Below are 16,309 nucleotides of genomic sequence, written 5' to 3' on the forward strand. Positions count from 1 at the left end.
TTCAGGACAATTTTCTCTAAAACAGCCCTAGCTGCCCTGGAGCTTGAGTTGTAGACCAGACTGGCCTTGAACTCAGATCCTCTTGCCTCTGCCTCTTGAATTTTGACTTTTTTTTTTTTTCTTTTTAACCACTTTTAGGCAGATGGTGCTGGCATTGAATCTGGACCCTTCACATGCTATGCATTTACTCTTCCTCTATACTTCCTTGCTTTCTGAGTGGTCTTGAGAGTTCAATCCTCTGGGTATAGTGGCACACAACTTTAATCCCAACACTCAGGAGGCAGAGGTAGATGGATCTCTGTGAGTTCACGGCCAACCTGGTCTATATATAGGGAACACCAGGCCAGCTAGCCAGGGATACATAGTGAAACTCCAGGGGTGGGGAGCGAGCAAGCAAGAGCTCAGCCCACAATCCCAAAGCCATAATATGAAACCCTCCCTTCCAGTATATGTCAAAACATGCCTTTTTGCCTAAGCAAATTTTGCTTTATTCGTTATTTCTATTAGAAGTTAATAGTGCCAGATTAAGTGTTGGGTATACGCCTGTAATACCAGCCAGGAGAAGACTTAAGGCAGGAAAACTGCTACAAGTTGGAGATCAACCTGGCCAGAGTAAGACCCAGGAAAAGCAGGAAAGTTAGGGGACTGAAGAGATGGCTCGATGGTTTACTTGTTACACTTGCAGAAGACCTGGGTTTGGTTCTCAGCACCTGTATCAGGAGGCTCAAGAGATCTGTAACTCCTATTCTGGGGGCTCCAACACCCTTTGCTGGATTCCGTGGACACTAACATGCATGCTTTGAATATACATACTCTTGGGCACATACAGAAAAAAAATTTTTTTAAAGTATTTATTTATTTATTATGTATACAATATTCTGTCTGTGTGTATGCCTGCAGGCCAGAAGAGGGCACCAGGCCCCATTACAGATGGTTGTGAGCCACCATGTGGTTGCTGGGAATTGAATTCAGGACCTTTGGAAGAGCAGACAATGCTCTTAACCTCTGAGCCATCTCTCCAGCCCCCAGAAAAAAAATTTTTAATTTCTTTAAGGGTATTAGTAGTGCTGTAATGCCATTTCTTGTGCATTTGGATCAAATCCCAGAGCTTTATACCTTTTTAGGTAAGTGCTCTACCTCTTAGTTCCGTCCTAATCCAGAGGTTAATTCTGTGACTATCAATAGAAAGATACCTGTCCTATACTACTTCACCTTAAAAGGCAGTGAATGGTGACTTGGAAAAGGGTTGGCAAATTTGAAGCTTTGAACTTTGAATAATTGTAATTGTAGTGGAAGGGTGCTGCTATTGTAACAGTACAGATATCAGAGGGAAGAAGAAACGCTTTGCCTGAAATTACATTGCAGCTAACCTTTCCTCCTTTTCCTTCAGTTCCGATGGAATGCTGTACTTCCTTGTAGAACTTTTCCTCCTTGATTCTCACTTGGCTTTATTTGAGCACTTGTTTCTTTCTTCCTCTGCTTGTCCAGTAGTAAATACTGAGTGCCATCCGTGTACAAGAGCCCTTTCTGAGCCCCTAGGGATGCAGCTGTAAACAAAGGCAATACAAAGAGAACCTTTATGATCATCAACCTAGTTGGTCAAGATTGTTTTTACAGACATATTTCTCCTTTTGAATGGATAGATTTTGTGTAAGTTAGGAAAAGCCATAATTAGTAACTAAATTGACCGTGTACTCTTGAGACAGTATCTGTCTAGTTTCTTTTTGGACCTTCTTACCGTCAGTCATTTGTCAGCAGTGTTCCCATTTGTATAACCTAATAGGATTTCTTACCAATAGAACAAACCGTGAAGAACCATAAAACATAATCTGAGCAGATTGGTTTTTATCAATTAATGTGATTCTTCAATTTGAGGTATAGGATTTGAGTCTTTGGGTTATATTTTGTTTTGAGGTAGATTTTATCTTTATTTTAAAACTTTTTAGATTATTTTATGTGTATATATGGGTATGTTTGTGTGACGGTATACCACGTGTGTGGGTACCACTAGAGGGAAGAAAGGGGTGTCTGACCCCCTGAAACTGGAGTTATAGGCAATTGTAAGCTGTCAAATATGGCTGCTGGGAACTGAACTCCAGTCCTAGAAGAGCAGCAGTTGGCTCTTAGCCTACTAAGAACTGTCTTTTTTTTTTTTTTTTTTTTAAGTACTCAAAAGACTGGAATTTCCCCTCGCTCCATGTACTGAGGAATGAGCCCAGGGTCTGGCTGGCATATGTTAAGCAAGGGCTGTAGCCACTGAATTATCTTCCAGCCTAACTGGGTGGTTCCTAAATTTTAGATAGGTTTGGATGCCATTCTCCATCTTAGTAAATTTGCCCACTAGTTGCTCATTCCATAGTAATTAGTGCATCTGTAGAACTTTCAAGTGTTGGTAGCCTGTGTTTTCTATCCAACGGGTCTCATGGAAGGCAAGCTTAGTATACTGGTCAAATAAGAATTCTTACATTTGATAAATATTAGTCATGAGAACAATGTGTATCTCTTGACTAGTAGAGATGTGTTTTTACTCTAGTAATTCTAACACTGCTCACCCTTCCCTTCACTCCATCTGTTGAGGGATGTTTCCCTAAGTTGTCCCCAGGCTTGACTGCCAAGAAGGAAATTCATACCTACTTAAACAAGGTGTGAAGCTTATCTTAGAGTCGCTAATGCCTCACTGACCTTTTGAAAAGGTCTCTGGTCACTTGTGAAGTTGAGCAATTTTTCTTCTTTAAGGGCTAATTAAATTTCTTATTTCTGATATGTTCTCCTTGCTAAGTGTTTGGAAGGCTGTATCAGCAGTTGCGATCCTGCATCTATCAAAATTTAACTTTGTAGAGAAGTTTTTTCATTCTGGCTGAGATCCTGGCCTTAGTACTAGGAATGCCCTGTGGAAAGCCTGCTGTCGTGTTTATCACAGTCTGGTTTTCTCCTGCCCTGCTTGTCAGTGTTAATTGGCATGTGTCAGAACCTGGGCACTTTCTGTTTGGTTTTTCTTTGATCTGATTCTTTGCTAATTCAGTGTTAATCTTCTTTTATAGTTTCATATTGCCTAATTATCTTCTGGTCATTGGCTGTGTTTAAAAAACAAAAAACCAAAAAGAATCTCATGTGGGTTCATTATTTTTAACTATATTAATTTTACTTATAAAATTGTTTGTGTATGTGTGTACACACAAGTATTTATGTTTGTTTTGAGACAGGGTCTCTATTATGTAGCTCTAGCTGTTGTGGAACTCATCATGTAGACCAGGCTAACTCACAAGGATCACCTGCCTCTGCTTCCTGGAAGCTAGAAGCTTGCGCGCGCGCACACACACACACACACACACACAGAAAGAGAGATCAGATAACAACTCTTTGGGTTGGTTCTCTCCTAGAGCTTTTATATGGATTCCAGGGATTGAATTCAGGTTGTCAAGCTTGTAGGGTAAGTGCCTTTACATGATAAGCCATCTTGCTTACTCCTAGATAATCTTTTAAAGTAAGGGTCTTCATTGTGAAATGTGTTCATTTTAAGCAACATCGCAAAACACCCACCCACCCACGAAGCAAAGCCCACCTCCCGGATCCAATCATTGAGGTTGGCAGGTTTCTGGTAAAATTGCCACTGACATTTGTCAGGACCTGGCCCTGGATATTGGGAGCGAGCTTGTGTGCATATGTGACTTAGACCTTGCATGGAGGTCAAAGGACAACTTTCAGGAGTCAGTTGTCAGGTCCTTCCACTATGAGTTCCAGAATTGTACTCAGATCAGCAGGCTTGCCCAGCAAGAGCTTTTACCCACTTGCCCATCTCACTTGTCCTTCTGGTTAACTTCTAACTACTTAGATCATCAGTTCTCAACCTGTGGGTCACAACCCCTTTCGGGGTGAATGACCCTTTCACAGGGTCACATTGCCTAGAACCATAAAAAAAACACAGATATTTATATTACAACTCCTAACAGTAGCAAAATTACAGTTATGAAGTAGAAACAAATAAATTTATGGTTGGGGATCACCACAACATGAGAACTGTATTAGGGTCACAGCATTAGGAAGATGAGAGCCACTGCTTTTGATGCTCTTTTATTAACTCACTGTATCTTTTTATCACCTTCATAGTACCTTGGCTATTAACTTGTAGTTGATTGGAGTCAGGGCCATGTTGTCTGAAACTGGCAGTCATCCTGCCTTACCCTCCTAGCATAGATTAGGTGAGGTTTTTGATTTGCTTTTGTGATTACATTTTGATGGAATGTGTGTCCATGCGTGTGCCCTTTGAGTGTATTTCTTCCCTTAGCCTGTGATTGAATTTAGATTATCAGGCTTGGCAGCAGGCACTTTTACCGTATATGCCATCTCCCTGGCCCACTTTATTTCATTTGTCTGGAGGGGAATTTTGTGATTTTTGAAGTGCTATGTTGCAGTACTAAGTGCTGTGTGGTGGAATTCTGAGGTGACTTCACTACCTCTGAGAAGTCGGGGAGATTAACTTGGTCTGCCTTGAATTTGAGTGAATGGTCAATTTTTTTACCTCCAAATATTTTTTTGTTTGTTGTTTCTTGGTGTTTTATTTTGTTTGGTTGTTTTTTGGGTTTTTTTTTTTTGTTTTTTGTTTTCAGTTTTGTAAGCTGTAAATTCAGGCCATGTATGTCTAAGACATGATGTGAATTTTTTTTTAAAAGTTAGATATTTATTAGGTGGGTTATGGAGGGGAAGGAAAAGGGGGAGAAGAGGGGAAAGAGAGAGAAGGGGGGGGGCGGAGAGAGGCAGAAGCTGCCTCTCCCAGAGAGGGGACAGGAAGACATGATGTGAATTTTTAAGAAATTATTTGTGTAAGGGTGGTCTGCCTGCATGTGTGTCTGGATATCACATGTGTTTAGGGCCCTGGACGCTGGAAAAAGGGGCATCAATCCCAACTGCTACTGGAGTTAGAGATGAATAAAAGCCAATGTGTGGGTGTTGGATGGAACCTGGTCCTCTGGACTACCAACCAGTATCTTAAACCTGAGTCATATCTCCAGACCTGATGTGAACATCAATGTGACTAGTCATGTTTACCTGTTCATCTTTACTATAATAAAATCAGGAATTTTAAAGTTTTTTATTATCTGACATATATACATACAAATTGAATGAGACTACTTTTTTCTACCAAAAAACAAACAAAAAACCCACTCTATTTGAGCTTGGGGTGGCATTAAAAATAAAGTAGTTTAGCCAGGTGGTGGTGACTGGCACACACCTTTAATCCCAGCACTCAGATCTCTGAGTTTGAGGCCAGCCTGGTCTACAAAGTGGTGAGTTCCAAGACAGCCAGAGCTGTTACTCAGAGAAACCCTGTCTTGAAAAACCTGAAAGAAGGAAAAGAAAAGAAAGAACAGAATATAAGACAGTTGTTTCTGTAACTATATTTTGTCTGTTTCTGGAGATGTAAGAAAAGGTTCTTGTAATGTGAGCCCCTTTTGTTATAAAATGTAGGTAAATTTAAAAGTACATTAGGAAGTCTGACATGTGCCATTTTTCTTTTAGGTTTTGGCTTGGTTTGAAGAAGGTGAAGAAACGATTACAGCCTTTGTAGAACCTTTTGTAATTCTGCTTATATTAGTAGCCAATGCAATTGTGGGTGTATGGCAGGTAAGCAGAAAAATTCCTGCAGCATTTAACATTTCAGTAGTTTATGTGATTTTTAAATATCAGTCTGTTGGTTTTTTTTGGTTTTTGGTGTTTTTGTTTTGTTTTGGTTTTTTTTAAAGACAGGGTCTCCTTACATAGACTTGACTAAAACTGAAGTTTTAGTTTCTAGTCTAGAAATAGTTAAGGAGGCAGGCAGGGTGGTTTATGATGCTTGGTTTTCCTTCATCCAGGAAAGGAATGCTGAAAATGCAATAGAAGCCCTTAAGGAATACGAGCCTGAAATGGGAAAAGTGTACCGACAGGACAGGAAGAGTGTGCAGCGAATTAAAGCTAAAGACATCGTTCCCGGGGATATTGTGGAAATTGCTGGTGAGTTGAGATTTTTGTTTTTGTTTTTTTTCTTTTTTTCTAGATTTTATTTCTAAGGGAGGTCCTTTTCTCTAGGTTCAGAATTATATTTAGCTTTTTATGTTTAAAGTTTTTTGTTTGCTTTTTTAAAATTTTATGCATGTGGGTGATTTGCCTATACATGTTCATATACTTGCACGTGTGTCTGGTGCCTACAGAGTCCAAGAGGGAATGACATTTCTTGAAACTAGAGTAAGCCTATATGTGAGTGCTGGGAATTGAACCCAGATCCTCTTGAAGATCAGCTAGTGCTCTTAACCATTAACCACTGAGCCATCTCTCCAGCCCTAGTTTTTTTTCTCATAATTATAATTAAAACTAATTATTTATCAGTTATTATACCATTTCAGTGCATGTTTGGAATTGTAGTGTCCCTTTATGTTGTCAGTAAGGTTTATTTTGAGGTTTGTTTTTTGATGGAGTTTCACTATGTTGCTGAATCTGGGCTCAAATTCCCAGATTGAAGTGCTCTTCCTGCCTTGGCCTCCTAAAAGGATCTTGTGTTTTGGCCAACGTGTTTGAGGTTTGTAGTTATCAACTGTAGAACACTACTGCTGTGTGCACTACAGTTAGCTGTAGTGATTAATTGATTATAGCTTCTAAGTAGCTGCCTGTTGTTTATTTGGTTTGGTTTTGAAGACTGGGTTTCCCTAGCTTTGGAGCCTATCCTGGAACTCGCTCTGTAGACCAGGCTGGCCTTGAATTCACAGAGATCTGCCTGCCTCTGCCTCCTGACTGCTGGGATTAAAGGAGTGTGCCACCACTGCCCAACTAGCTGCCTGGTTTTTTTAGTGGGTTCTTAACTCATGTCTTTATGCCAATATGGTGCATGTTCCACTGGCTAACCTATCTCTCCATTTCCCCTTTTCTTTTTCCTGTTTGATTCTGAATTATTTTATTTGCTTTGGATACTTGAGTCTCACTATGTATCCCTGGCTGGCCTGCAGTGTGCTGTGTTAGACCAGGCTGGCCTCAAACTCAGAGATTCTCTTGCCTTTGCCTTTTTTAGGTGCTGGGTAAAGGCATGCAGTACCACCACCCAGCTTAAATGATTTATTTTTATTTGCATTGGTGTTTTGCCTGCATGTATGTCTATGTGAGGTTGTAAGATCTTGGAGTTACAGATAGTTGTTTGCTGCCATGTATGTGCTGGGAATTAACATGGGTCCTCTGAAAAGAGCAGTCACTGTACTCCTAACCTCTGAGCTATCTCTCCAGCTCCTTAAAACAAGGTTTTATGTAACCCAGTTGGCGTTTAACTCTCCTGACCCTCCACCTTCACCTCTTAGGTCCTAGGTGCCACTATTCTGTGAAGTCATACTGGCACTGTCACCCTGAGATATTTCATGTTTGGTTGTTTTGTTGGTAGAGTGAATGGAGAAGAATTACTGCAGAGGATTATTCAGATGTGGCTTTTACACTGTTTTGAGTCTAGGTTATATTTTCATATAGTGACTCATAATTAATCCTTCTACTGGACTTTATCATTGCCTTATTAATTAAAATGATTTTTTGTTTGTTTGTTCCTGAGATAGTTTTTCTGTAACAGCCCTGGCTGTCCTAGAATTGATTTTGTAGACCAGGCTAGCTTCAAATTCACAGATCCACCTACCCGCCTCTGCCTCCCGAGAGCTGGGATTAAAGGTGTGTACCACCACACTTAGTTTAATTAAAACAATTTTTAAAATTTTATCTTGCTATTTAAAAAATAGCAAGTTAAATACTCAAAACTTGGGTTGACTATTCAATAAAAGAAAAAAGATAGTTAAATTTATTCGATTTTAATTGAATAACTAGTCAATAGGCAATATATACATTTAAGTCTATGTCTGTTTGACCTGTTTGTGAATTCTCCATGGACAGTGCTGACACCCTGCTAGTTGGTCATGTCTGCATGTTCATTATGGAAAGCTTAGGCAGTGCTCTGACCTTGTGCTAATTCTTGCTTCCTGGTGTTTGATCATTCTGAGAGGTACAGAACACAGGAAAGGACTAGGTCTTACATAGATTACTTTGTTAAAGGCTCTTCTACTCTTTTCTTTCTAAGCATATCCTAAGTATTCTAATGCTGACCAAAATGAAATCACAAGTATAGGACAGATGCGGCTAATAAATACCTTTATCATAAAATTTGCAGAACAGACTGAAAGTGTGAAATGTGTTCAGGAGTAGGTACTTAGAATGAGTGGATATTTTGACAACTTTACAAATACTTGGTTAATTGCCACCAGCCACTCTAAAATATGTGGTTACTTTCACTAGTTGAGGAAAATGAATCACTGTCTTTTCTAGACATATGTACATGATAAACATACATGGTATGTATAGAAGTCATTTCAATTTGTTGATGGCTCAAATCACCACTTTTTAGCATCTTAATGATACATAGTTCACATACCATATAACCTCTTCCATATTATAGTTTTAGCCTGTTCAAAGACTTGAGTGACCATTATTAAATTCCAGATTCAGAGAAACCCATCTCCATTAGCAAGCATTCCTTGTCTTGTCACTATTCTCTAACAGCAACTTACTTAGATTTTTATGAATTTACTTTAGACATTGCACACCATATGTGATGCTTTGATATTGAGACACATACACACATAAAGTAAAAATAAATCTTTTTTTAAAAGCAAATAAAATTTTAGGAGAGATTATGTGAACATTACAGATATTTATGTGAACCTTTGAACAGTCTAGAACACTAGAGTCACGTAAAGTTGCTTGGCAGAAAGAAAGATCTAATACTCATTCATTTTATAAATACAGAACAATTTTACATTTTTTTTTAATGCCAGGAGTATGTTTTTGGATGACTGGAAACAAAATGTGCATTTTTGAATGCTCATTGGTGTTTTGCCTGCATGTCTGTGTGAGGATGCCAGATCCCCTGGAGCTGCCATGTGGGTTTTTAGAGTTGAACCTGGGTCTTTCTGGAAGAGCAATAAGTGCTCTTAACTGCTGAGCCATCTCTCCAGTCCCTGATTGTATATACTCTTACAGTAAGGGATTATCAGTGGTTTTGACTTTTCTTTGTTATCTGTTAATCTTACAAATGTGAGTTAAACTATAATAGGAAAAAAGTTTTTGCTTTTAGAATTTGGCAGTGGATTTGGTGTATGTCTTGGGACACTGTTTTCATTACTGCTTTAAATAGATGTTGTATATCTTGGTAACAGGGTTGATGATAGCACAGGACATAAATATGTTCCTATCCTGTAGCATTCTCTAGATTGAGCCCTATTCTAAGGTTATGCAAGTGATAAAAATGACATGATTCTAACATAAAATTGCTTTATACCTTCTGTAAGAAATAGATTTTATATTTCCTAAAATGAAGACTAACTGTTCAGCAGTAGACAGCATTTTTTAGATTTAGTCAATAATAAAGTATAATTCTTAAACTTGATGGTGTTTAAAGGAAGAATTGTTTATAGTAATGAGATTTAGTAATAGAAAGTTAACCTGGGGTAAGATGGCACATACCCTTATTTAATCCCAGCACTTGGGAGGCAGGAGTTTACGGCCAGCCTGGTCTAAATAAGTGAGTTCCAGGACAGCCAGAACTATGTAGTAAGGCCCCGTCCCGACCCCCCACCCCCAAATGCACGCACGCATGTGCGTGCGTGCGTGCGTGCGTGTGTGTGTGTGAGAGAGAGAGACAGACAGACTGCGAGGCAGTTTACAAGGCAAGACTGTGGAATAGGTGACCCAGTTTATTTAAGAACACCAACCCTATCTTTCTCTGCCTGAGATTGAACAGAAAATTCACCTCTACAGATTTGGGCAGTTAGAGTGAGCTTATTTCTTTGAGATAGTTTCCTGTAGCCCAGGGTAGTAGTGGTCTTGCTATATCCAGGGCAGACTTTGAACTTCTTATCTTCCTACTCAGGTGCTGAAATAGAAGTATGCACTACCATTCCCATCTGAGTGTGTTCTAAGGAACTTTCTAAATCTAAAATACATGTATATTGAATAATTGTGACCATGAGACTTGGCTTTATTTTAGAAAGCTGTCAAAGTTGAGTGTCCTAGCTCTGTATAACAAACACCTAATGCTATACCTAATTAGCTTACCAGCCCAAAGAGCAGAGACTAAGGAATTTTTTGGTTTTGGTTTTTGTTTTAAGAATAGGTCCTGACTGTGTAGTCTGGGTTGGGCTTGAACTAAAAAGATCTTCTGCCTGTTCTATCTTCCTGCATGCTAGAATTACATATGTGTATGATTCTGCCAAATTGGCAGGCATTTTTCTTTTGGTATAAAACCAGGCAGTATCAGTATTTTGGGCTTTGTCACGCACAGCAAAATCTTTCATTCTTTTTTAAAGCAGTCATTTAAAAAGTGTAAAAATACCATGGAGGCTCAGCTATGTAATCTAGGCACTTAGAAGTTTATCACTAGTTTATTTGTATGTGTGTGTGTTTTGTTGTTTGTCTGTTTATTTGTTCTTCCAGAGTATATTATCTCTATAGAGCCCTGGCTGTCCTGGAACTCTATATAGACTATGATGGCCTGTAAACTCAAAGAAACCCTGCCTTTACCTTCCAAGAGCTGGGATTAAGGACATGCACCACTATGTCCCTCCTGTTGTTTATTTTACATTATGGGTGTTCTGTCTGCATATAGGTACCTGCATAAGCCAGAAGAAGCCTTAAATACAAAAACAAAAGCTGTTTATATGGGCAATTTGATTATTTAGTTTGAAATGGAGCTGGATAGTTGCTGCATTTTTAAAAGTTCCTAGAAGCCTATGATGCTATTTGGTTTTTAAAATTGTATGGGGGCTGGAGAGGTGGCAGTTAAGAATGACTACTGCTCATGCAGAACACCAGAGTTCCTCTCACAACTCAAGTTCAGTGGGTTCCTCTTGCCTTCGTGGATACCTGCATGTACATAATGCATATAAATTCAGACACACGTGGGAACACAAATTTAGAAAAACAAAAGTATATTTCTTCAGGATAAGCTCTCAGTGTTTAACCCTGATTGGCCTAGAACACACAGATCACCTGCCTCTTCCAGAGTGCTGGGATTAAAGGTGTGTACCACCATGCAGATTAAATTAAAACTTGAAGTATGCTTAAAATAGTAATTACTGCCTAGTTTAAGCAGTTTACAGAGATTAGGCTTTTATATGTTCATAAAATGTCAAACTAGGCCGGGATATGTGCAGAAACAGTGAGGACAGAAGTGCAGGTCTCCTGTACCCACACAGAAAAGGCGGTACATGGACATTCATCTCTAATCCCATCACCTCAGGAGGAAGACAAAGGAATCCTTGTGTCAAGTTGGCTAGCTACACTAGTTGAAGTGAGCTCTGGGTTCAGCATGGGATTCTCTCTCAGTTAGTATAGTGTAGAATAGTTGAGGAGACACCTCATGGGTACAACAGGCCTCTACACACACAAACATACATACACAGTTCTCTAAATTTTTTTAAAAGTCAAACATATTAAGGAAAAAGAAGCAAGAGATATGACCAAATAAAGAGTTGTGTTTGTTCAGCTTTTCCCCTTCTGTGAAGGTGTTTCACGGGGAGAGATGTGAGAGATAAGGGCTGGCATCTATATCCAGATATCCCTAGAAATAATAATTTTGGCCATTCCTGAAAATCAAGTCAAATTCTTCATGTTAACTTGTATATTAAGCAAGAACTAGAGATTAGTTCAACGGTTAGGAGTGGATACTAGTCTTGCAAAAGACCCAAGTTCATTCCCAATACCTAGGTTGGGCACCTCACAACTGCTTGTAAGTAACTTCTCCGGGGAGACCCCATATCTCTGGCCTCAGTCACCTGTACTCAACATATACATACATACATACATACATACAGTTAAAAATAAAAATCTTACTTTAAAAAAAAAGGCCACAAAAACAGAGGGACTCCGGGTTTCTTGAGCATTGGCTATTCTTACAGAGGACCTGGTTTCACTTCCCAGCAAGTACACAATGGCTCCGCAAAGTCGGTAACACCAGTTCCAGGGGATCTGACATCCTCTTGGCCTCTGCAGACAACAGTCACACATGAGGTTCACATACATGCAAAAACACCTGTACACAAAAAAATAAATGCCAATCTCTTAAATGAGCGAAATATTTCTTCACATTGAGTGTAGATGTAACAATGAGTTAAGCAGGGTTTTGATATCAGGACCCGTTAGCACTCTGAGGATTACTCATAAGACACTGAGAGGTGAGTGCTCCGGGAGGTCTCCCCCACCTTCAGACCATGACAGACCAGTTGATCTTGAAGCTTGACCTGGTTACATAGGGCTGGCATTTCCTGATTTCCTGTAATCACTCCTCCGCATTGCATGACTCAGTAGTAGTCACAGTGTCAGTCTTCCATTCTTGTCACTGAGATTAAGAGACGAGAGACCACTGGAAGGGGTTCACTTTTTTTAAGATACTGTGACTTTTGTAAAATACAGTGTTCAGCTTTGCTTGTGCTGGAACATTTAGAAAATTGTGATTTGGGGAAAATGGCAGGGATATAAATGAGAGTAAAATGATAATTCCTGTTTCCATGATTTTGCCTTCCAGAAGTTAAAGGTATTTATAGATGTATTTTACTCTGTAACATTATAGTAGAAAAACTAAAAACACTGACATTAAGGGGCAGAAAAATGGAGACTGGTTCAGTCTCTTTATGGCTGTGAAGTACTATGACCTTGAAAAGCACCTCATTTATAAACAGGGAGTGAAGATAATAGCTTATTCCTTGTGAAGAGTTACAGAGGGTGACCTGTAGAGTCCTTGCAACAGTGCCTGGTGTAAAAAAAGCCTTCTTGGGTAGGAAAGATGACTCAGCAGATAAAAGACCTTGCTGCCAACTCTGACAACCTGAGTTCAGTTCCTAGGACCACATTGTGAAAGGAGAGACCCCTACAATTCCAGGACAGGCTCCAAAGCTACAGAGAAACCCTGTCTAGAAAAACCATAGAAAAAAAAGAAAGAAAGAAAAGAAACTCCCCAAAAGTCATAGTGGGAACAAATATATAATGCTACAGTACTTTGTAATGTTTCTTCCCTGCTCACCCTGAGATCTAGAATAGTTTTAATTAAAGCAAATAGGGCTTTCAAGTAAAGAATTCCATTCAGACTTCATAACCACAAAATTTAACAGATACATTTAAACTCAATAATATGGAGACAGTTTCTGATCTTATTTTTCTTTCTCTGGAAAGACTTGTTAAAGTTAATTTTCTTTAAATGAACATAAACAAAGGCTTAGTGCTTGAGTTAGCTCTTTTAGTAAAGGTTCCTTGCTGCCAAGCCTGGCAACCTAGTTGGATCCCTGGGGCATGGTAGAAGGAGAGAACTGATTTCTGCAAGTTGTCCTCTGACCTTCATTCAAGGACTGTGGCATGGAACTAAACTAAATAAAAATGTAATTAAAGTAAAAAAAATTTTGAGACAGGGTTTCTCTGTGTGTATCTCTGGCTATGGTTATCCTGGAACTCAACTTTACAGGCCAAGCTGTCCTCAAACTCAGAGATCTACCTGTCACAGCTCTTGAGTGCTGGGATTACAGGCCTGCACCACCACGCCTGGGGAAAATAAAAATATATTTTTTTAATTCACTCACGTGCACACATATTTAAAAAAAACTTTTCTCTTGCATATATTGGTATTTATATTTAACTTAAATAGAAAAAGGTGTTTTAATTAAGTAGCATAACTTAAATATTCCTTATAAGGTAAAACTTGCATTTAGTTGTAAGATATGGCAAGAAATATTTTTTTTAACTCACTCATAAAATGTATTTTTGGTAGCCTAACTTTTAAATTGTATTTCTGTTCAGAGTGAAAATCATTATTGTGGTGGAAAGGAAAGAGCTAAGAACTGAAGACGCCCAGAACTACATGTGAACCAGTGTCAGGTGTTAGGCAAAGAGAAGGTGGTTAATAACAGATTCTTCCTACCTCAACCCAAAGAAACAGAAAAAAAATATGCAAAGGAAAAAGTTGCAGAGCACTCCCTTGGCAAAAAGAACTTTCCACTACCACTTGCCCTTGGGCGCTGACGAGCCCATCAGGAAATAGGACTGGATGTGAGCAGCAGTGCCCTTGCCTGCTTCCCAGGCACAGCCCTGTCTGACACCCATAAATGCCTGTAGTGTGAAGGAAATTGTCATTATGCCTTTGAAAAATTCTAGACGGGTCTTTACGTTCATTTTTTATTTATTTTTAGCTCCTTAATAGATCTGCTTTTTGATGTGCCCATCAAACAGATTGTTAGGAAAAGAAGTGAAGCAGTCAGTCATAGCAAGTTAAAGTTAAATAGATTGTTAGGAAAAGAAGTGAAGCAGTCAGTCATAGCAAGTTAAAGGAGGTCTTTCATTAATTGAGCTTCCTGAAGCAAAACTCCTTTTACTTCCTGGCCTTTAGTTTCTGTCTGTAAAACAAGGACATTGGTTAACTTAAGATGATTTAAAGGTTCTTCTAAGAGAAGGCTACAGCATGCTGGGTTATAAAAGCTAACTTGGGTATGCTTCCTTCATGGCTTTCTAGAAAGAGGTGATCTTGTAATGGGAACAGAATCATAGGAACTTTAAAATAGCCACTTCCTTAAGTGCTAAACAGTTAGGCTTTCATTCTGGAGCTAGTATTTCTGATATGCAAGAAATGTAATAGAGGCTGTCCTAAACATGCCCTTTGTAGAATCTGTGAACTATGATTATGAGCAGATTCCTAATAGTTTCTTAAAATGTACTGTACTTATTTACATTGTGTGTGTGTGTGTGTGTGTGTGTGTGTGTTCATACTCAAAGGTTAGAAACAAGTTAAAGGAATTCATTGTCTCCTGCAGTGTGGGTCCTGGGGATTGGACTTTGTCAGGCATGGTGGCAAGTGTGTTTAGCTACTGAGCCATCTTGGTAGCCTGCCGTGTATTAACTTTTACACTTGATCTTAGCCAAAAAGACTGAGAAATGAAGTAAGAAATAAGTAAATAGAGGAAACTGAAAGAATAGTCAGCCTCAAAACAAGAGTGGGCTTTATTGGTCAAGAGATTGGTACCCCCAAACCTTAGAGTGAAGGAGTAGGGTCTGAGAATCAGATTTTGTTGTTTCCCACAAGACAGATTCTTTTTGTAGTCCTGGCGTGGCTGTCCTGGAACTTACTCTGGAGACCAGGCTGGTCTTGAACTCAGAGAAATCTGCCTGCCTCTGCTTCATTAAAGGTGTGTGCCACCATTCCTGGCAGCCTGTCCTGGAACTCACTCTATATAGACCAGGCTGACCTCAAACTCAGAAATCCACCTGCCTCTGCCTTCCAATTGTTGGTATTAAAGGTGTGCGCCACCATTGCCCAACTCTGGTGTATGCTTTTAAACTATTGACAGTTGCTTATGAATCAAATCACTGTCATCACTTAATCCACCACACAACAATACTCCTTTCCTAGTGTGGTGCACACTTTTAATTCCAGCATTTGAGAGGCGGAGCCAGGCAGATTTTTGTGAGTTCAAAGACAGCCTGGTCTGCATAGTGATACATAGGATAGCTAGGGCTCATAGAGACCTTGTTTCAAAAACAGCAACAGTGTTCCTCTTAGAGTTACTTCAGACCCCAAAACTTTGAACAATATTCCTTGCCAGCAGGAAGTAGCCAGACAGAAAACAATACCCTATATCCTTTATATATAAAGGATCTGGGACTAAAGGAAGCCCCTTACCCAAAAACCAGGTCTATAAAACCAGCCCAAGGATTCAAAATTCCACTGCCCATGGAATTCCAGAAAGTAGCCAACCAATCCCCATCGTACACTCTGGAGTCTAGAGTCCAAAACCAGCCAATATGACTTATTGCCCACCCAGCAGCTTACAAAACAGAACAGTTTCTTGGCTTGCTAAAGCCAGCCCCCACACTCCACACTACAAAAACTAATTCTTGTTGGGCAGCAATGGTGTGTGCCTTTAATTAATCTAAGCACTTGGGAGGCAGAGGCAGGTGGGTCTCTGTGAGTTTGAGGACAGCCTGGTCTACAGAGCGAGTTCCATACTACATAGGCCCTGTCTCAAGGAGAGAGTTTAACTATCTAGAAGCTTTTAAGAGGAGTCAGTTTAGACGGACAGGTGGCTCAGAGGTTAAGAGCGCCGACTGCTACACCCGAGGTCCTGAGTTAGATTCCCGTCCATAGCGCCGATGAGTAAATCGCTGCTATAAATAATCGGGAAAAAAAAGAGGATTCAGTTCATGTCAGCATCTAATTAACAGTTTGAAAGAGAACAATCTATTGGATCCTTTTTTATAGCACTGTCCAGCAGTGTCC

The 16,309-nt window shown here is 39.5% G+C and overlaps 1 protein-coding gene across 2 annotated transcripts in view; it reads left to right on the top strand.

The window, feature by feature from the left end:
• Positions 1-16,309, top strand: part of Atp2a2 (ATPase sarcoplasmic/endoplasmic reticulum Ca2+ transporting 2) — a 42,282-nt gene that overhangs the window by 6,541 nt on the left and 19,432 nt on the right. For both annotated transcript variants that reach the window (XR_005974037.1, XM_041648452.1), the window contains exons 4-5: positions 5,518-5,622; positions 5,853-5,991. Coding sequence is in view for 1 of the 2 variants with exons in the window: in XM_041648452.1 (XP_041504386.1) it covers positions 5,518-5,622; positions 5,853-5,991 (244 nt within the window). In the remaining variant the exon portion in view is untranslated. The remainder of the gene's footprint in view (positions 1-5,517; positions 5,623-5,852; positions 5,992-16,309) is intronic.

This window comes from Microtus oregoni, unplaced genomic scaffold (assembly GCF_018167655.1).
Source record: "Microtus oregoni isolate MIOR12 unplaced genomic scaffold, Mior012 000003F_ref0000135, whole genome shotgun sequence".
NCBI classification, from domain to species: domain Eukaryota; kingdom Metazoa; phylum Chordata; class Mammalia; order Rodentia; family Cricetidae; genus Microtus; species Microtus oregoni.